Source organism: Bufo gargarizans, chromosome 2 (genome assembly GCF_014858855.1).
Source record: "Bufo gargarizans isolate SCDJY-AF-19 chromosome 2, ASM1485885v1, whole genome shotgun sequence".
Classification (NCBI taxonomy): Eukaryota; Metazoa; Chordata; class Amphibia; order Anura; family Bufonidae; genus Bufo; species Bufo gargarizans.
Window position 1 is genome coordinate 569,533,405 of NC_058081.1, and position 21,483 is coordinate 569,554,887.

General features: G+C 44.5%; 1 protein-coding gene and 1 pseudogene across 1 annotated transcript in view; one reads left to right on the forward strand and one right to left on the reverse strand.

The window, feature by feature from the left end:
• The window catches only part of LOC122926156, a 354,925-nt pseudogene that overhangs the window by 300,496 nt on the left and 32,946 nt on the right, over nt 1-21,483 (forward strand).
• DNAAF3 (dynein axonemal assembly factor 3) overlaps nt 1-21,483 on the reverse strand; it is a 53,712-nt gene that overhangs the window by 11,960 nt on the left and 20,269 nt on the right. The window contains exons 6-7 of the mRNA XM_044281705.1: nt 6,667-6,843; nt 6,399-6,521 (exon numbers count right to left, since the gene is read on the reverse strand). Of these exons, the coding sequence (XP_044137640.1) occupies nt 6,399-6,521; nt 6,667-6,843 (300 nt within the window). The remainder of the gene's footprint in view (nt 1-6,398; nt 6,522-6,666; nt 6,844-21,483) is intronic.

Here is a 21,483-nt window from a genome sequence, read left to right on the forward strand (position 1 = left end):
TTCACAATGGGCGATTGTCAAAGCTCATCTATTCTTTCCTTGTACAATGACCTCTCAAATATATCACCAAAAATGTTAACTGCCAGATAACACCACATTCTTTTTTTCTAATCTCCATTTCCTTTTTTTTCTGAACAAGATTATGGGGGCGGCCATCTTGCCTGTGCTCTTCTTAACAGCATTTAGAAAGAATTAAGAAAATTGCTTTATAGCAGCCCCATGGTCAAGAGGGGACAAATAGATAAGCTTTGCCAATTACCTACTGTGAATGGTGGATCCTGTCTCATCTGTCAGTCTAATCCTGCCTGTAATCATATCACCTCTGTGTAAACAGTTGAGGCCATATATATTGGACATGGACATAAAGTCCAGACTTTTAGCTTTCATGTTAGGGTATCCACATTAAAATTGGAAAACGGGTTTAGGAGTTTCAGCTCCTTCACATGTGGCACCCTGTTTTTAAAAAGGGACCAAAAGTAATTGGATAATTGACTCAAAGGCTGTTTCATGGGCAGGTGTGGGCAATTCCTTCATTTCATTCTTAATTAAGCACATAAAAGGCCTGGAGTTGATTTGAGGTGTGGTGCTTGCATTTTGAAGAGGTTGCTAAAAAGTAAACATGCGGTCAAAAGGAGCTCTGCCACATCTGTAAAACACGGCGGAAGCAGTGATGGCTTGGGCATGCATGGCTGCCAATGGCATTGGGTCCCTAGCGTTTATTGATGATGGGACACAGGACAGAAGCAGCGGGATGAATTCTGGGGTTTTCAGAGACATACTGTGTGCTCAATTCCAGCCAAATTGATTGTCCAGCTGTATTATTAAACGCCAACCAATTACCCAAAACATAAAGCCAAAGCAACCCAGGAGTTTATTAAAGCAAAGAGATGGGATATTCTTGAATGGCCGAGTCAGTCACCTGATCTAAACCCAATAGAGCATTTCACTTGTTAAAGACTAAACTTCAGACAGAAAGGCCCACAAAGAAACAGCAACTGAAAACCGCTGCAGGAAAGACCTGGCAGAGCATTAAGAAGGAGAAACACAGCGTCTGGTGATGGCCATGATTTCAAGATCTCAGGCACTCATTGTCAAAGGGTTTTCAACCAAGTATTAGAAAGTAACATTGTATTTACAAATTATTTAATTTGTCCAATTACTTTTCGGCCCCTGAAATGAAGGGATGGAGTTTGAAAAATTATTTAGTGCCTCACATTTTGTGCAATCATTTTGTTCCACCCACTGAAAGTCTCAACTTCAACTGCATCCGACTTGTTTTGTTCAAAATCCATTGTGGTAATGTACAGAACAGACATTAGAAAAATGTTGTCTGTCCGACTATATATGGACCTAACTGTAGAGAAGCAGGTAACTGCAGTGAAGTGATCTGTACAAACCAAGAAGTGGTGGCTATTAGGCTTAGGGCTCATGCACATAACTGTATGCCCTCCAAGACATACGGTCCGTGAATGGGCCATATGTCCCGGAGCGGCATACAAAGTGCGCACGGGAGTACACGGCATCATAGGTTACTATTGTCCTGCACTCCTATGATCTTATGAGTGTGGGACAATAGCTCTATGGGCGGCCCGATGCGCACAGCATCATAGTAACCCATGATGCTGTGTGCTCCAGTGCGCACTATGTATGCCGCTCCGGGACATATGGCCTGCTCACGGACCGTATGTCTCGGAGGGCATGAGGTAGTGTGTGCATGAGCCCTTCGTGGCCAGTGCGAAAACGTCAGGATTTTATGTTCTTTGTTTAACTATAGATCTTGACAAGGAAAATTAAAAATATCAAATTCTTTAGAAATATGTTAAACATACAAATGTGGTTTAAACAGGTCATTTTCTGATGACACGCTTCCTTTAATAACAGTTCAAGCAAGATGGCCGCCCCCATAATCATGTTCAGTAAATAAAATAAAAAAAATCTGTAATCTGAAAGTAAAAAGAGATTAGAACAAAAAGGATGGTGGTGACACTTTTACTGTAAACGGGCTCAGACGGAATCCGTACGTATTCCAGCGAGCACACGGGAACAGCCTGCACTCTGTATACTGCCATCCAGTAATCATTCAAATGAATGCAAAGTGTAATATATTTAGTGCAGCAGATAAACGAGCGCAGTGTCTTAATGTGCCCCTGAAGAGTCACTGAAGTGTCCTGATAATCAGCCTCATTTTCCCAGTCAATGAAGATAATTTGGTCTCTGGGAAGATCCAGGTCTCCTAGAAAACGCCATCTAATCACAAAACTGATTAGGACTCCAGAACTACAAGAGGCTATTACTACTCTGAAAAAGGGGCCGGAATGGCATGAAAGTAACACAGAAGACTAAAACGGCCATTAAAGGGAGTGACTGCAAAATTTTTCTTATAAATTAAAGCCGACATATTCCTTTCTTTCTATTTTTTTAATGCAATTATAAAGGGCAGCCAACTTGCTCGAGCTGCTCCTCCGAATAGCCATCCAGGAACTTGCTTTACAGCAGACACGTGGACAGAATGAGCCATGGGTATGATCTGTGCCATGTACAGGGACTATGCAGGAGGAAGGAAGGAGAAGCAAGCCATCTTCTATGGTCTATGGTGTGATCCACTTCCAGCGTCCTAAGAGAGGCGCTACCTTCACAGCAGACATGCAGTACCGTATGTGAAACCAATGCAGCCGCATAGGAATCCTGCAAGCAAAGATGTCCACTGCTACTTACAACTAGCATGGAGGGGATTCTGGGGGGCTAGTACTCCACCATCAGCAAATTAGTACTTGGAAAACAAGGAGCCCATACACTGTTCTTGTTGTCACTAAGGTTTCATTTAGTGTGACATCACAATGGGCGGGGTTGCAGTCAGTCACGCTGCGGTGACATCACAAGAGGGCTTTCACCTAGTTGGGTTGCAGTGAAAAAAAAATAAAAAATCCACAGGGAAGGGGAAGGGGTGGTTTCATCCAGCCAGTTTGTAGCGACATTTCCCTGGGCGGCTGTGACATCACACATGGGTTTCACTCCGCCAAGATGCAGCGACATCACGAGTATCAGTCATGTAAGCTGCTATGACATCACAAGTGGGTTTCAGTCTGGTAAACAGCAGTCAGCTTCTGTGACATCACATAAGTGTTAAAGTCACCTGCTACCTTTCATTGCAATCCTGCCAGATTATGAGATTAGGACTAATGTGATCTCTACAGAACAGGAAGGGTCAGTCTATTATGGAGGCTCAGTGGTCATCATTCTGGACTATGCAAAATAACCGTGGAGCCCGAGTTATGGGTCTTTAACACAGTGAAAGTCAGATATCTCTCAAAAAGGAAGGAAAACCAAGCAAAGGGGTGTCCTCTTTATAGAGATCACCAGATCCACCATATTAAAAGGGGTTAACCCATAACTAATGTAAAAAATGAAAATCAGACATCACATAGTACATTATAAACTCTCCCTGCACCTCACATGGATCCAGAGATCTCCCCATTCATTGCTCTGCTAGATTTATATCAAGCTAACAGCTCAGGGGGCGTGTCTTTTCTGTTGCAGCTAAGAGGGCGTGTCCTTGCTATCCCCATCACAGGATGAAACTGAGCATGTGCGCCCTTCTCCGTGAGCATGTCAAAGAGAAATAAAAATGCAGGTAGCTCTATACAGATAGATACATTTTATTGAATAACTCAGTGGCCATGCTAAAAAATTTTATTACATGCAATTACAAAAGTATTCAGATCTAGGCACTGGTTTGAAAACTGTAAAATATTTTTCGTGGGACAACCCCTTTAAGTGGCCCCTATGTCAAGATCCTGTTCTTTTACAATCCTGAAGGAAGTGACAGAGGAAGACATAAGCCAGTCATCCATCCACAGCCGTTTCGGGGTGTTGCTCCTCAGTGTGGAGTGGGATTCTGGCTAACATCATTCTGGACTCCCCTCTAAGCGCCAAAACAAACAGCGTCTTTGTATACACAGCACCGATTCAGGCAGACTCAAGCAACCTTTGTATTACTTGGTCAGCCATTCATCTGAGTGGCTGCCATATACTACTTCATATTTCACGCAGGAGTCGCTGGAGAGAACTTGCCTGACTGTCTTCCATCAGCAAAAGATGCAGCATTTTTAAAGGGAATGAGCATATTCTGGAGAAACCACCTGTAGAGTGAACCTTTCTGCTTTAGCGTAGAGTAGGTTGTTTGCGACATCCTGCTTCACTTAAAGCTTATGGCGCAGAAATAATGCCACAACTGACTGCACTAATGACAACTACAAGCAGGGCCGGCGTCATAACCAAGTGCCGGGGGCCAATGCTCCTGGGGGGGCCCACTGAGCTGCTATGAGCACTTCCATCAATACAGATAGAAGCGCTCATTGCTGTCATTTCACTTACGCAGTACCCCTTTGGTGGGCCCTCTGAGTCACACGAGGCCGGCTGCTGCAGAGACTCAGACACGCTCCTTCTACACAGGACATGCTGCCTGAGGAGAGAGACCGGCAGGGCTGGAGCAGAAGTGTGAACACAGGTTGTCAGTGAATCTGCACTGTGTCTCTTCTCTGTGGGACAGAGCCCCTGCTGTCTCCTTTTCTCCCTCATGTATCCAGAGCTCCTGTTACACCCTCCTATCTCCTGTTGCTGCCCTGCACAGACCTCCTGCCACTACTTGTTGTACGAATCCCCCTCAGAGCCCCTTCCACCTACTTTGTGTCCACCCCTTCTGTCCATCCAGGGCTCCTGTCTCACTCCTCTGCCTCTCATTATGGTGGCATCTAAACCACGTTCACCATAAGGACCTTCTAACGTCACAGGGTCATGTGACTGTGCCCCCCACCCAGTACTGTGCCCTCTTACCACACCCTGTACAGTTCCCCTAGTTATTCCCTGTACTGTGCCCTCTTATACCCTTTTATCCGGTCATTGTATGGTGGTTTTATCACTGTATGTATCAAATAACTGTATGGTCCATAACTGTATCCCTTTTCCTGCCCACGCCACCTTTTTTAGACCTGGAATGAGAGGGAAAAGATACGGACCTTTGCGCCATATCCGTGTCAGAAATACACCTAATAGAAGTATTTCTATATAATAAATGACCCCCTAATTGTATTATTTGGGGGTAGGGCTAATATGTTTATAGTATATAGACTCTAGTGTATTATACCATGCCGTGTATTTCCCTATAGATAAATGATCCTTGGGAAACACAGTTCTCATCACTGACCACCAGGACCAGGTAGCGCTCTGTCAGTACATGGCGGCCTTCCCTCTTCACCATGCTGCTCCGCTGTGTACTGGTGCTTATTCTGACACTAGGGCTGGGTTCACATCCCATTTGTGCCATCCATTTAATGCATACCAAAAATGTATGCGTTTACCCTGGGTTCACACCTGAGCGTTTTACAGCGCGTTCAAACGCGCTGTAAAACGCTCAAGACATGAAATCCAATGCTTCCCTATGGGAATGGTTCACACCTGGGCGTTTTACAGCGCGTACGAACGCGCTGTAAAACGCCCGACGCTCAAACAAGTACTTGAGCTTCTTTGGGGCGTTTTGACGCGCGTTTGTGGCCATAGGACACTGCAGTCAATGACACAAACGCGCGTCAAACGCGCGTTTACTATTACAAAAAACGCACATAAGAACGCGCGACAAAAACGCGCGTTTGAGAAACGCTCAGGTGTGAACCCAGGGTAACAGATGCCTCAGACTGATGCCAAATAGTAGCGTCCGTTCACCATACAGTTCCATTGTAGAAAAAAAATAATATTACGTTAACGTATGCATTTTTTTTTTACTGGACTCTGCAGGATACAAAAACGTGGAGTGCTGCACATTTGTATATATCAAACCGATAGGAAAAACATGATGTGAACACACTGGGGGCGGAGGGTGTACTAAAATTTTCTGTGGGGCCCAGTCAGTTCTAGCTACATCACTGCACAGCTCCTTCTCTCCTCTAGGCCCGGCCCAGCGGTGACGTCATGACGTGTGTCTCACTGCTGCAGCGGGCCTGAGGAGAGAAGGACCGCAGGAAGCTGCGGTTAGTGAATGACAAGACCGCTGGCTCCCCTGAGCTCCAGCAATAATAGGCATGTGAGGGGGCCCCTTTACACAATATAATGCCCCCCATTTAGTATAATGATCCCTATTGACCCTCCATTTAGTATAATGACCACCAGAGCCTCCATTCAATATAATGACCCCCAGTGCCCCCTCCATACAGTATTCTCCCAGTGTGGGGGCTACTGGGGGTCATTATACCGTGTGGGAGCCACAGGGGTACATGTAAAAAAAAAAAAAATGCCAAGGGGGCCCACTGGGATTTATCGCCCAAGGGCCCACATGAGCCTGGAGCCGGCCCTGACTACAAGGCACTACATGAAACCAGCACTGATCATATTAATGGCATACTTACATGTGTCACAGTCATATGAGAAGCCAGAGTTTTATTAGGGACATCATAGATTCCTTCACGTATCATAAATGCAACACCTTTCTCTCTCCAGCGATTGTAATCCGTGGAGCTGATCATTGCTGCCTGCAAGACATTGCTTGGTCACTTAAACACATGAAGCAACAAAGGAATGGGCAGATCTAGAACTCAAAATGTTAATTCCACTTCCACACTGTAATGGGATGAATGGAACTAGACGGAAGCCGAGATAATAAAACTAGATACTCACTCCTCGGTCATGCAGTTTCATATTTAAATCCCAGTCATAAGCTCCTCTCCTGGAGTCGTAGCGTTTGCCCAAAAACTGACGGTTCTTTACGTCCCAGTATCTATCAATGGGGAAGAGCTTAGGTTCGGGTGTCTGCCAGAACTTAAAGATGTATTCCAGTTCATCCCTTTCTTTAAACTGCGAAGTTAAGAGGAATAAATGTCTTAGAAAATCATAAGCATTGAAAAGTTGAGAAGTTAGGGCCTTTTAACCTGGGCCGATGGAGAAGGCAATGATCTGGAAAAAGCCAAAAGACCAGCAATGATTGAGAATGAGGAACATTCATATTCCCGTTCATTGCTTCCTTGTTTGCTGCATTTACAGTGATGCTTGAAAGTTTGTGAACCCTTCAGTACTTTCTACTTTTCTTTATAAAATTTGACTTAAAACTGTCAGATTTACTTAATTTTCCTAAAAGTAGATAAAAGAGAACCAAATCAAAAGAAAGGAGTCAAAATATTAGACCTGGTCATTTATATATTAAGGAAAATAATCCAATATCACATGCCCGAGTGCTAAAAGTATGTAAATCTTTAGGCCTCTTTCACACAGGCATCATGTTTTAGGGCCAGATAAAATGCAGGTGTGTCCCGGGAAAATGCGTGATTTTTCCATGCGAGAGAAAAAATAAAAAAAATTAAAAAAAAAGTAACTCCCCTTAATCCACTTGTTCGCGCAGCCCGGCTTCTCTTTCTTCAGGACCTGGTAAAGGACCTTTGATGACATCACTGCGCTCATCACATGGTCAAGCACACGATCAATCGCCATGGTGATGGATCATGTGACGGACCATGTGATGAGCACAGTGACATCACCACAGGTCCTTTTCCTACTGCACAGTAAATATGAAGACAGAAGAGAAGAAGTGGATTAAGGGGAGTTAAAATTATTATTTTTTTAAACCCCTCAAGCCCTATTTTACTAAGCATTCTGTATTAAGAATGCTATTATTTTCCCTTATAACCATGTTATAAGGGAAAATAATAAAGATCGGGTCCCTATCCCAATAGTCTCCTAGCAACCGTGCGTGAAGGAAAAAAAAAAAAAAAAAAAAAAAAAAAAAAAAAAAAAGCACAGCATCCGCACTTGCTTGCGATTTTCATGCAGCCCCTTTCACTTCTATGGGGCCTGCGTTGTGTGAAAAACGCACAAAGTAGAGCTTGCTGCGATTTTCACGCAACGCACAAGTGATGCGTGAAAATCACCACTCATGTGCACAGCCCCATAGAAATGAATAGGTCAGGATTCAGTGCGGGTGCAATGCGTTCAACTCACGCATTGCACCCGAGCGGAAATCTCGCCCGTGTGAAAGGGGCCTTAGGATTAGCAGATAATTTGAAAGTGAAATTAGAGTTAGGAGTTTTATATCAATGGGATGACAATCATGTGCGAGATCTACCATCTATCAAGCGTCAAGTCTTATCTGTTATCTTCACAACACATTTGTGGAAGTGTATCATGGCACAAACAAAGGAGATTTCTAAAGACCTCAGAAGAAGAGTTGCTGATACACATTAGGCTGGGAAAGATTACAAAACCATCTGTAAAGAGTTTGAACTACACCAATCCACAGTCAGACAGATTGTGTACAAATAGGGGAAATTCATTATTACCCTCCCATGGAGTGGTCGATCAATAAAGATCATGCCAAGAGCAAGGCGTGTAACCGTCGCAAGGTAGCCTCTAAGCAACTGAAGACCTCTCACATTAGCGAAGGTTAATGTTCTTGAGTCATCCATCAGGAGGATGCTGAACACCCCAGTTGTGGATGACAGGATTGCAAGGAGAAAGACAGAAGGCTATTGGAACAATGTTTTGTGGACAGATGAGACCAAAAAGGTCTATGCTTTGAGAAAGGAAACCACCGCATTCCAGCATAAAAAGTCATCCCATCTGTGGAACACAGTGGTGGCGGCAATAGTATTATGGTTTGGGCCAAGGCGGCTTGCCAATGCATCATTGATGGAACAATTAATTCTGAATTATACCAGCAAATTCTAAAAGGAAAACATCAAAACATCTGCTCGTGAGCCAACTCAAAAGAATGTGCGTCATGCAGAAAGACTACAATCCTAAATACACAAGACATTATACCAAAATAATACTGATGAACTATCCTCAGGATAGGTCCGGATCAGCCGTTTGAGAAGACACCGGTGCTCTGGCGAGCGCTGTGGCCTTCTTCGTGCTCACCAAACACAGCGCCGTACATTGTATAGCGGCTGTGCTTGTCATCGCAGGTCAGCTCCATTCAGTTCAATCTGACGGAGCTGCGCTTAGGCCATGCGACTGATTAACGTGCCATCACTCAGCCTAGGAAAAGCTCAGAAAAGGCATGTGATTGGGTCCGCATCAGAGCCGCAAAAAATGTGACTCGGATGCGGAACCATTCACTTTCGCATCCGTTGCTCCAATCCGTGGCCCCGCAAAAAATGATAAATCATGTCCTATTCTTGTCTATTTTGCGGACAAGAATAGGCATTTCTATAATGGGCCGTCCATTCCGTTCCGCAAATTGCGAGAGGCGCACGGGCGGCATCAGTGTTTTGCGGATCCACAATTTGTAGACGGCAAAACACAGCACGGTCGTGTCAATGAGCCCTTAAAGTCTAGGAAAACCCCTTTAAAGTTTTGGATCGGTCAAAGTCCTGACCTTAAGGGTACATTAACAAAGCTATGTATTTTGTGGTCTGCAAAACACATATCCGCAAAATACATGTGAAGTGAATGTACCCTAACGTAGCAGAAGTGTTGTGGATGGGCCTGAAGAGAACAGTTCATTGGAGCAAACCCACCAACGTAACACAGTTGAAGCCATTTTGTACAGAGGAACGGGCTAACATTTTCCTCAATAAACAAGTGTCCCAGTTTTTATCACTTTGTTGTTGCATTTGGTTATATTGCCGATTTATAATACCACAAAATCCATGGGCAGGTGTGCTGCCACTTTTGAAGGAAGCAGCCATGTTTTTCTAATCCCAAGCTACCCAATTTAAAGGGCTTATCTGGGAGTATAATATTGATGAGCTCTCCTCGTTTGACTACTGGTACCCCCACCAATCAGCTGTCTGAATGGGACGCAGAGCTCGGGGGAGTGCTGCGGCCTCCTCACAGCATACCAAGCACAGCGCCGTACAATGTATAGTGGATGTGCTTGGTACTGCAGCCCAGGCTCATTCACTTGAATAGGACATGCACAAAAGGCCACTGGCCTAGGAAGAGGCGGCAGTGCTCACTGGAGTGGATCGACAGGGATTCTGGGAGTCAGACGCCCACCTATCAGATATTGAGGATCTATCCTGTACTCCCGGAAAACGACTATAAAGAAGAAGAAGAACTATCACTTCTCCCGTCTAGTTCATTATCCACTGCCATTCCCCAGAAGAATAAATGCTCCCAAATTACAAGGGGGATGCAAATACTAATACTAAATCAGACATGTCAGGAGAGGGGACAGGTCTTCCTCAAATGTATCTTTGAGTAACCTTTTAGTAGCCAAACTGTGTATGATTACTAAAAAATGATTTGCAAAGTGCATTCATACAAACAGAAAAAAAATAAAAAAAAATAAAAATAGCAAACACAATGGAGAAGATTTATGAACCTGCCTAAAAGACCATAACAACCAATCACAGCTTTCATTTTGTATTTGACTCTTGAAAAAAATAAAAATAAAGCCTCGTTGTGATCGGTTGCCATGGGCGGCAAAGTCTTTTAGACAGTTTTCCGAATAAATCATAAAAGACTACATTCCACAGGTAGGTCCACACCTACTGGATTTGCTGATGATTTTACCTGCAGACTTCTGGGGGTAACATCCACAGCAATATCCACAAGCAGTTACAAGTCTCGTCAATATGCGGCAGAATGCCCTGTAGTGCGGGCGTTCTAATCAATGGCCGTGGTGGATTTTCACCCCTTCTGAATGGATTGGGGTGCATTCTGCTGCGGTTATGCCATGGAAAAACTGCTTGCAAATCACCGTTCGGTAGTTCCTGAATTATAACAGTCGAGTTACAACAGTGACACCTACTGGCATCGGTCAACGGGGTCCGTCATGATCATTCTTCATCAGATGCAATGGAATGGCTGACCATTACAGTTTTATCTGTTTATGTAATAGGAAATCATACAATTTTCTAATATGTACATATTTAAAATTCTGCCCCCATATGCAGTATATGGTATAGCCCAAATGTAATCAACTCAATATCAGTCCACAAGCAGCTACCGTGCGCTGCTATATCCACCTGTCAGTCGGTGCCCATGTAGAAGCAGGTGTGTGTTTGTTTTTAGTTTTAGTTTTTTTAACACTAAATATTAACATGAAAACATCACCTACAGACAGGACGCCATTTTATATAATCACCTAGAGGCAGGCCAATACACACAGTAATGTACTAGCTGTAATAACCACAATAAAACCGCTCTTCCACCGCTAGTCCTATTTATCAATCACATGGGTGTGTCCTGTGTGCTGACCCAGCGCATGTATGTCATGTACCACTTATCTACTGAATATCAAAGATTATATGATAAGGGTGTTGCATAACTGATGCCATGGGAACAATTTCCTATCCGGGGACCTCCATTCTCTTTTAACTAGATCATGCATATTTTTATGTACCGGAAATCCTCGGTTAGACCTCCGTTCAAAGCCACTAAACATTTCTTCGTGGACTGATCTGCGGACTTTTTCTTCAGAAAGATCCATAGTGGCCCTAACAGCTTAATTAATTCTCTGGTATCCTCTGATGAAAAAATATATTTTAAATTCCGAATCAGATCCAGAAGAATCTCCGGAATCAAGTTCTCCTGACTCTGAATCTTCCTCTAAGGACTCATGCACACAACTGTTGTGTGCACCCGTGGCCGTTGTTTTCCATGATTTTCTGCGGATCCATTGACTTTCAATGGGTCCGTTGAAAACTCGGAAAATGCACAGTTTGTCATCCACGGCCGTGATCCGTGTAGCCTGTCCATCCAAAAAATAGGACCTGTCCTATTTTTGACGGACAACGGTTCACGGACCCATTCAAGTCAACGGGTCCGTGAAAAAACACAGATGCACACAAGATTGTCATCCGTGTCCGTGATCCGTGGCCGTAGGTTACTTTCATACAGACGGATCCGAAGATCCGTTTGCATAAAAGCTTTGTCAGAGCAGAGTTTTCACTTCGTGAAAACTCAGATCCGACAGTATATTCTAACACAGAGGCGTTCCCATGGTGATGGGGACGCTTCAAGTTAGAATATACTACGAACTGTGTACATGACTGCCCCCTGCTGCCTGGAAGCACCCGATCTTTTACAGGGGGCTGTGATCCGTACAATTAACCCCTCAGGTGCCGCACCTGAAGGGGTTAATTGTGCGTATCATAGCCCCCTGTAAGAGATCCGGGGCTGCCAGGCAGCAGGGGGCAGACCCCCCCTCCCTCCCCAGTTTCAATTTCATTGGTGGCCAGTGCGGCCCCCCCTCCCTCCCTCCATTGTATTAATATCATTGGTGGCACAGTGTGCGGCCCCCCCTCCCTCCCTCTATTGTATTTATCTCATCCCGCATGCGCAGTAAAGGGCTGCTGTAGCGCGATCCCGGCTCCAGCTCGTACACTCAGCCGGCTTCAGTTTCGCTACTGCGCATGCGCCCGCCAGCCTTACATACTAGCGCAGTTACAGAAGATGCCGGGCACATGCGCAGTAGCAAAACTGAAGCCGTCTGAGTGTATGAGCCGTGATCGCGCTACAGCAGCCCTTTACTGCGCATGTGGGCTGGGAGCGCGGTCCTGGCACCGAGATCCGGCGTGTCAATAAAGGCGGCGGGAGGCGGTGAGAGCAGGATTGGAGACGCCTAGGCCGCTGCCCCCTTGACTTCAAACCTGACTTGAAGCAGGGGGCAGCGGCTGAATAAAACATCAATTTCTCAAGGAGGCTAGATGCGGCTAAACGATGAAAAAGTGCATTAGGAAACTACTATGCAGCACTATAAAAGGTACTATTAGCAGCTTAGTAAGCGATTTTTTGGTGACAGGTTCCCTTTAATGAGGAATTATAAATTGAATATTTACTAAAGTTGACAAGGTAGGTGAAGTGAATAAACAAAACAGATTACTAAAAAGGGCCAGACAGAACAATAGCAAACCCTGGTCATTTTCCATTGCAGGCTCCATGTCAGTCAGCTGAGAGGTCTCCCATACACAGCAGAGGGGAGATCCTGCAGCATTGAGGACATTACAGAGAAGTACTATGGTAATTGTGAATCCAGCACTGGGGCGAGACAAAAAACAAAACAAAAAAAAACACACATCTGAGCCTCTCTTTAGGCAGCTGGCTCCCTTTCACCACTTTAGGGCTTATGCACACAAACATATTTTCTTTCCCTGTCCGTTCCGTTTTTTATGCGGTCTGTATGCGGAACCATTCACTTCAATGGGCCCGAAAAAAAATAAACACTGAAGTTATTCAGTTTCCGCATGTCCGTATTTCCGTTCCGCAAAAAAATAAAAATAAATAGAACATGTCCTATTATCCGCATTACGGACAAGGATAGTACTGTTCTATGAAGGGCCAGCTGTTCTGTTCCTGAAAATACGGAATGCACACAGACGTCATCCGTATTTTTTGCGGACCGCTAAATACATACGGTCATGTGAATGAGCCCTCAGACTTCTACAGGTAGCAGCCGTAATCTGAGCAGTCTTGTCCCTGCCTCTAGGAAGACTGGTTTTGGATGTGAATTATGGATAAATATAATCTGATAATGGAGAAGAGGGGGCATTTTCTTTTTCTAGTACAGAATATTACAAAGTTTCTTATAGTCGCCTATCCTATTGATTTATGGAAAGTTTGTTGAAACTACAATGACTATTTCAGGGATGGCGAGTGCTACAGATGCTGACTGATGCAGAGCACAAATTAATCCAAGGCGCTAGTAATTTATGATTTTCGTGGATGTTAGAAGTTCAGAACACTTAGGCCCTTTTCACACGAGTGCGTATTCCGCGCGGGTGCAATGCGTGAGGCTAACGCATTGCGTCCGCACATTAATTTCAATGGGTCTGTGTACATGAGCGTAGGTTCATGAATCACTTGTGCGTTTAGTGAAAAATTGCAGCATGTTCTATATTCTGAGTTTTTCACGTAATGCTGGCAAGCAAAAGCGGATGCAATACGTTTTTTCACGGATGGTTGCTTAGAGATGTGGTTTGTAAACAGTTTTATATCACACGCGTGAAAAACACGTCAATGCGCATTTCACCCGCACGATAAAAACTGAACGTAATCGCAGACAAAACTGTATGACCCTGCGAAATAGAGCATTTTTCACTGAACGCATCCGGACCTAACCCGCTCGCCTGCATAAATAAATAAAAATGCCCCCTACACTTTGTATGAAGCAGCCAATATCTGCAAGCCTTTGCCATGTGGCAAGGTTCTCAAATAACTTCACTGGCATTACTTGTAATAATCAAACGTAATCTTTCGCAAAAATAAGGCCGGTACAAATTTCCAGCCATTAGGGCAGTCATCCTCAAACTACGGCCCTCCAGCTGTTGTAAAACCACAACTCCCACAATGCCCTGCTGTAGGCTGTTCGGGCATGCTGGGAGTTGTAGTTTTGCAACAGCTGGAGGGCCGCAGTTTGAGGATGCCCGATTTAGGGGATAATGAAGGAACAGAGCTACTAGCTACATGAGGACAAACATTTTGTTTCTGCCTTGGACAACCCCCGAGCCTTATGATACAAAAGGAGTTACCCGATTTGACCCGTTCTCCAGGCCCTGCTCTTTTATATACTTATAGACTATACTTTGAGGCAGATTTACGCTCTAAGAAAACACACACACCCACCCTTGTCTTTGTTGTCAATAGCAACCAATCACCGTGCAGCTTTTTTATTTTTTTTGGAGCACTAGAAGAAATAAATCCTGCATCATAATGTGTTGCTATGGGCAATGTCCATAAGACCATTCACATTGGTGCTGCTGTTTTTTTGGGTTGGAAAATACAAGATTACACTCACCGGTGAGCCCATGACAGCACCCTTAAGAGCCTGCCTCTATCCAGGACAGAAAAACAGGAACTTCCGTGGAGAGCTTCTTACGGAGGGACCCGACCTCTATCCACCAGTTATTTGTGAGAAACTTGTCCTATAATTTATACAAAAATCCAACAACTTTTTTTCATTTTATTTTAAAAAAAATGTTTTGGGGGAGGGAATAATAGCGGGTGCTGTCATGAGCTCATGGAAAAATGATTACCGGTGAGTGTAATCTTGTATTTCCCTTATGCCCATGACAGCACCCTTGAGAGATGACAAGAATAGAAACTAGACTTGGGGAGGGATAACAGCCTGCAAGACTTTCCTTCCAAAAGGTTAACTGATCCTTGCCGCCTAGATCCAGCTTGTAATGCTGGAAAACGATAGTAGGCGATTTCCAAGTAGCGGCCCTACAGATTTGTTCCAGGGAAGCTTCGGCTCTTTCTGCCCAGGAAGTGGAGACTGACCTAGTAGAGTGTGCCCCAAACCCTAAAAGGGCAGGGCTGCCCTACTGAGGAGTAGGCCAAGGAAATAGCTGCCACAATCCATCTAGAAAGAGTTTTGGAAGTAACCTTATCGCCTTTATTCTTCCCAGCAAACTGCACAAAGAGCCAAGAAGACTCTCCAGGGTCCAGTCAGCTCCAAATATCCTAGAAGGCATCTCCCGACATCTAAACAGTGCAATTTCATTTCTTTCTCAGATATTTCGCTTACTCGTCTGGCCGAGGTGATAGCCAAAGATAATATCTTTGCTGGTAGGTCTAGCAGAGGCTCCATCATACTGGACAAAACAAGGTTGAGGTCCCATGGAGGAGCGGATGTTCTGGGTATTTGTCTAGTACGATTGACAGCTTTAAAAAAAAAAAAAATAAATAAATAAATTATATAATATATAATATAATATAATATAATATTTATATATCTTCTTGGCTAAGGGGGAGTCAAAATATGCACTAACGGCTGAAACGTGAACTTTTAGAGTACAGATTCTCATTTTTTTTGTCTAGGCCGCTTTGCAGAAAATAGAGAACCACAGGCATTGGAGGGGGGTCCAAAGGGTCTATTGGGACACCAGAGAATTTTAAGAAGTTCTTCCATACTCTTAAGTAAATGGACAAAGTAGTGTCCTTTCTACACGACAGGAGAGTATTGATCACATCTCCGGACAGGCCCTTCTTTTCTAGTACAGTATGGCCCTTTCAGATACCAGGCAGCAAGGTGTAGGTTGCTTATTTCCAGATGGTAAGATGGTAAACTGGCCGCTGATGCAGCAAGTCCTGTGTGTCTGGCAGAATCCATGGTTCCATTATTGAAAGTTTGCGTAGCCAGGTGAACCATGACCTTCTGGGCCAGATCAGGATTAGTCTCATCCTGTGCTGCCTCAGTTTCTGTAGGACCCTTGGAATAAGCCTTATTGGTGGGAAGGCATATATAAGGTTGTCTGGCCAGGTTTGGGAGAATGCGTCTATGCCTGTTGGCAAATCCTCCGGATTTAGAGAATAGATGACATTTCCGATTTTCTTTGTTTGCAAACATGTCCATCAAGGGTTTGCCCCAGAGACTTATTATCTGATTGAATACTGTCCGATTCAGACACCATTCTCCTTGATGTAGGCGATTTCGGCCTACAAAATCTGCTTTTCAGTTTTCTGCACCTCTTTTATGAAGCGGACTGAAGGGATGATTATAGAGAAGATCTCTTCTTTAAGTGACATGAGGACTTCGGACCTTGTCCCGCCTTGCCCATTTAAATAGGACACTACTGTGGTGTTGTCAATTTTTTTTTTACCACTTTTCCTTTTAACTTGGGGAGAAACGCTACCAGAGCCAGCAGTACTGCTCTTAACTCTCTTGTGTTTTGAGAGTCTTTTCTCTTGAGGAGACCATTCTCCCTGAGCGACTTCTACCTGGCAGTAAGCACCCCAACGCATGGGACTGGCATCTGTTGCAATTGAGATCTACTCAATTACATAGGGACCCCTGCCATTCTTTCAGAATTTGCCATTGGAGTTTCCAAGAATGTAGTAATGCCCATTTGATTGCCGGGATTGTGGACGTCATCCTGCCCAACACTGCCATCCCTTGTCGGATTGTTCTGTGTCTTGATGTAATTAAAGATTGTACACCTTCCAGAATTTTGGAGAGACTTTGCTCTGGGGAAGCAGGCAGCGTTGGTTTATAGAGTCTAGAATTAGGCCTAGGAACACACAGGAACTTTTTGATGGAGTTAAGTTTGATTTCTCCCAATTTATCCGCCATCCTAGCTTCCCTAATATTTTGATTACTTCTGAGAGGTGGGAGGACAGGATGCTTTCAGATTCTGCCACGACCAATATGTCGTCTAGGTAGGGTATCGCTAGGATATCCTTCTCTCTTATATGAGCCATCACCTCCGCCATTAGCTTGGTGAACAGCCTGGGATACCCCAAAAGGAAGCACTCTGTATTGAAAATGGTAAATCTCTCAGTCCATGAGAATCGCTACCCTCAGGAACCTCTGGGCGTCTGAGTGGATCAGGATGTGATAATATGCATCCTTTATGTCGAGAGTTGACACATTTCGGAAAAAGCTGTTTTATTGTGGATTGTAATCGATTCCATTCGGAACTTCTAGTACGTGAGGAACTGGTTTAGCTGTCTTAGGTTTATCATCATCCTGAGGGTTCCATCTGGTTTGGGAACAAGAAAAAAAAGGGAATAGAACCCCTTCCCCTTTCTGATTCTGGAACCTCTATTAGGACTTTTTTCGCCAATAGGGAAAACACTTCTTGTTTTAAGGCCTGGTTTCTTATAGAGTTCCCGTCGAGTTTCGTAATTTATCCTTTCCGGTGGGGGAAGAGGCAAATTCTAGGCGGAATCAGTCTCTTATTACCCCTAGAATCCAAGGGCTTGCGGAAATAGATTCCCAAGCCTGAAGGAAGGGAGAGAACCTTCCCCCCACCGGACTGGCACCGATATTGTTGTGTAGACTTGGAATGGTTACTGGACTGGGAGCTGAAAAGGAGACCTTTTTCTTTCCCATTTCTGTTATCCCTCCAGTATCTGTCTTTTATCTCAGAAATTATTCTTTGTTTTTACGAAAAAGACTGGCGGTTATTTGTGGGTCTGCTGGAGACCCTTTTTTGTCATCCGTGGCCTTTTCTAAAAAAAATTAAAAAAAAATAAATAAAAAATCTGAGAAAGTCCACGGCCTTTAGGATTGTGGGGAAAACCTCTAGCAGCTGTTCCCTTGTCCCTGTCTTCTATATGCTTTTCCAGGTCCTGTAACCATATTTTAAGGGATCTTGCTGTGGAAGTAGCAGCAATGTTAGGTTTAAATGCCTGGGTGGAGGCTTCCCAGGCTTTTTTAAGAAACAATTCGGCCCTTCTGTCCATAGGGTCCTTTAGGCCCCCCAGGTCCTCAAATGGCAACGCTGATTTTTGGGACATCTTGGCTACCGGCGCATCTATTTTTGGTGGTCTATCCCAGTTAGAGCATTCCCCTTCAAACGGATATTTTCTTTTAACATTTTTAGGGACGAAGATTTTGTTTTTATCAGTTTTTTTTCCCCCATTATTTTTGTATTAAACTTTACATGCTCATTTATTGGGAAAACCCTAGATTTCTTGTGACCCAAGTCACCGAACATGATCTGCTGAACTGTCCTCTGCTCTTTGGTCTCGTCCACCTTTATTGTAGCTCTAATGGCTTTAAGTAAGAAGTCTGTGTCTTTATGCGAGAATAGCGGTTTACCCGCTGACTCCTCTTCAGATGATGAATCCGAAGAATCTCGGATCTCCCCCTGTTCTGCTTCATCCTCAGAAGAGTCTGAGTAGCGACTGGTGCGACTGTGTCTAGGGTGGTAGATGGAAAGAGTTTCTTAAACTCTTTTAAAGAATCCACTATCTCGGGGTTTACCATGCTTTTGATGTTTTACATGAAGGATGGAGATTCTTCCTCTAGCAACTTATCAATCAACGCTGGCAGAGCAGCTTAGGCCAGGAAGGGGTTAACTTTCTACAAGTTGCACTCTTTCCCACGTGTCTTAGCGATAGCCTTCCTGAGGCTCTTTTTTATATTCTAAGGACAAATAACTGAAAAAAAAAAAAAAAACCCTCTTAGTATAAAATCCCCTTACCCCACCAGGAGTACCGATCTGGAATAGTTGTCCTGGTTTTCAGTGCGCCGATCACCCTCTTCTTCCATGGTAAGGTCCAGGGATGGAGAGTTTTCCATATATGGGGTCTGCAGACGTCCTCTGGCTGGCTGGCACCCTTCCACCTGTGCACTGAGCAGAGTTAAATACTCCCGGTTCGGTCCTCACCACCATCCACTCTGCGGCCTGCAGCGCTGACTTCCGGGACGCCGTGCGTTCCTAACACCGGAAGTCGCGCACGCGTCACTTCCGGTTCTCACTGCGCACCTGCCCAAAAGGCTCTGCTCCGCTTACTCCTCTGTAATCCTACCGGGGATGCTGCATGCCAGGGAGCACAGGCCCCGAACACCGCCACGAGGATCCGGCGTGACAGCGGTACCGCCGGAACTGCCAGCAGATATGGACACAGCCAGGACCGGGAAGGGTGTACGTCCAGACTTAGGGCAGCTCCAAGAGGAGACTTACGCCGCACCAGGTAAACCCTACGGTTAAATTCAAAAACACCGGCGGGGCCCTGCAGCCATTTAAAGCTCTCCAGAGAAGCGTCCTATCCATAGGACAGGAAACAGGAACTGGTGGATAGAGGCCGGGTCCCTCCTTAAGAAGCTCTCCACGGAAGTTCCTGCTTCCTGTCCTGGATAGAGGCGGGCTCTCTCAAGAGTGCTGTCATGGGCATAAGGGAAAAAGAATAAACATTTGTAATGCACTTTCTAACACAAGAGACATGGATGGTTTTGGAGCAGGGGAATCAGTGGCTGCCATGTAGGCGCTTATCCCCCACTAGGGTTAGGTTCATACAAAGCAGATTTAACTCTTAAGGGCCCTTTACACAGGCCAAGAATCCGCCAGATAATCACTTACAAGCGTTCATAGGAATACTCATTAGCGATTATCTGGCAGTGTAAAAGTGCTTTTCTGACAAAAAATCATCACTTGCGGCAGCAGATCATGCTGTCTAAACAAGCTCTGCTGCTGGCAAACAATGAGTCTACGAGGACGAGTGGTGGCATTAGTGATCGCTCCGCCCCGTACTATAGAGGAGATTGCTGCATGTAATAGTAGGTCTCCTTCAATGACAAGTAGGCACCGAGTCACACTTTGCTGCCCCGGTTGTCCTCAGGATTTAACCTCATGCATACAGCAGTATGGTTTTGAAAGTATGCAAATAGCGGATCTGCAAAACACAGATCCCGGCTGTGAGGCACTCTGCGCACCCCCCCAAAAAAAAAAAAAAACACACACTCAGTACTACTTACCGGTTCTTTATTGGACGACCCCTTTAAGACGTGAAAATTGAGGTGGATGGTTATGGGGATCCACATAATGCTCCCGTAAAAAAAAAAAAAAAAAAAAAAAAAAATAAAAAAAAATTTATACAAAATTATCCGGCCGTGTGAATGCCCCATTTTCCGAATAAAACTGCCTATTCTTGTCCACAAAAGGGAGACATGTTCTGTTATGTGCGGAACAGCCACACGGATGCAGACAGTACATGGATAATATCCAGATGCTGTCCATTATTACTTTTTTTTTTTTTACCACGGACCCACAGAAACAAATGGGTCTGTGGGCAATCTGCAAAAAGTACCCAAGAATCCGATGTGGACCCAAACCGTTATGTGTCCAAGTCCTAACCAGCTGCAGGACACTGATGGAACAGCTAACCTGACAAACTACTCAAACACTTTGCACATACACAAAGTCCTCATACTTTGTGTTACTCCTGGTAGTCCTTCATTAGCAACAATGAGCCAAGAACGCCTCCTTCAGGAATAAATAAAATGTAGATTCCACTTACGAGCATCATGGAGCCATTCACCAACCGCTGTAATGACACCAATAAGCTGTCTGAGTACCAGTCTTTAACTATTTTACCTCTAATTTCCATGAAAAGGCTTTTAGGAAGGAGCCGCTGATCCATTTTCATATGCCAGACATGCTAGGAAACAAATCGTGTCCCATTTGATGAAAGCCTCTTTTGTCCATTCTTATGAGAAGATGAAAGCGGCCTCCGGAATAATAAAAGCTAAACTGGAGAGGCAGAAATTACTTAATCAGCAGCTGCGGAGCCATCACAATAGTGAGAAGTCGTCGAGCTCACGTTTTTTGGAGCAATCAATATATGGAAATGAATGGAAATCTACACCGAGCCAAGAAATGAGGCGTCACATATTCTACTTCTCTCAATTTTCACCAACTCCCAGACCTGTTTTCTTTGAGGGACATAATGGTGAGCTTTCTGCAATAAACCATTAGGAATCAGGGATGTCGTTGGGGTGAAAGTATCCCTAAGTACTGTCCTGTGGTCGTGAGACATTTGACATTTACATGTGTTCTTCAACAAGACACCCTTGTCAATATGACAAACTTCAGCAGATGGACATAATAGAAGGGGAGGTAGCCCCCTTAGAAACCCCTTCTATAATCCAGTGTGAAGAGTCACCAAGAAATAGCATCCCGCCTTCTGACATTTTGGCAAGCCATATTATTACATGGTCATCCCATCATCCAGAATGGAAAGCAGCTAAGAAATAGTGGCTCCTCTAACTGACTTGGCCCAGTAATCGGGCTGATTCATGGTACAACGACAGCCATCGCAGTCAGG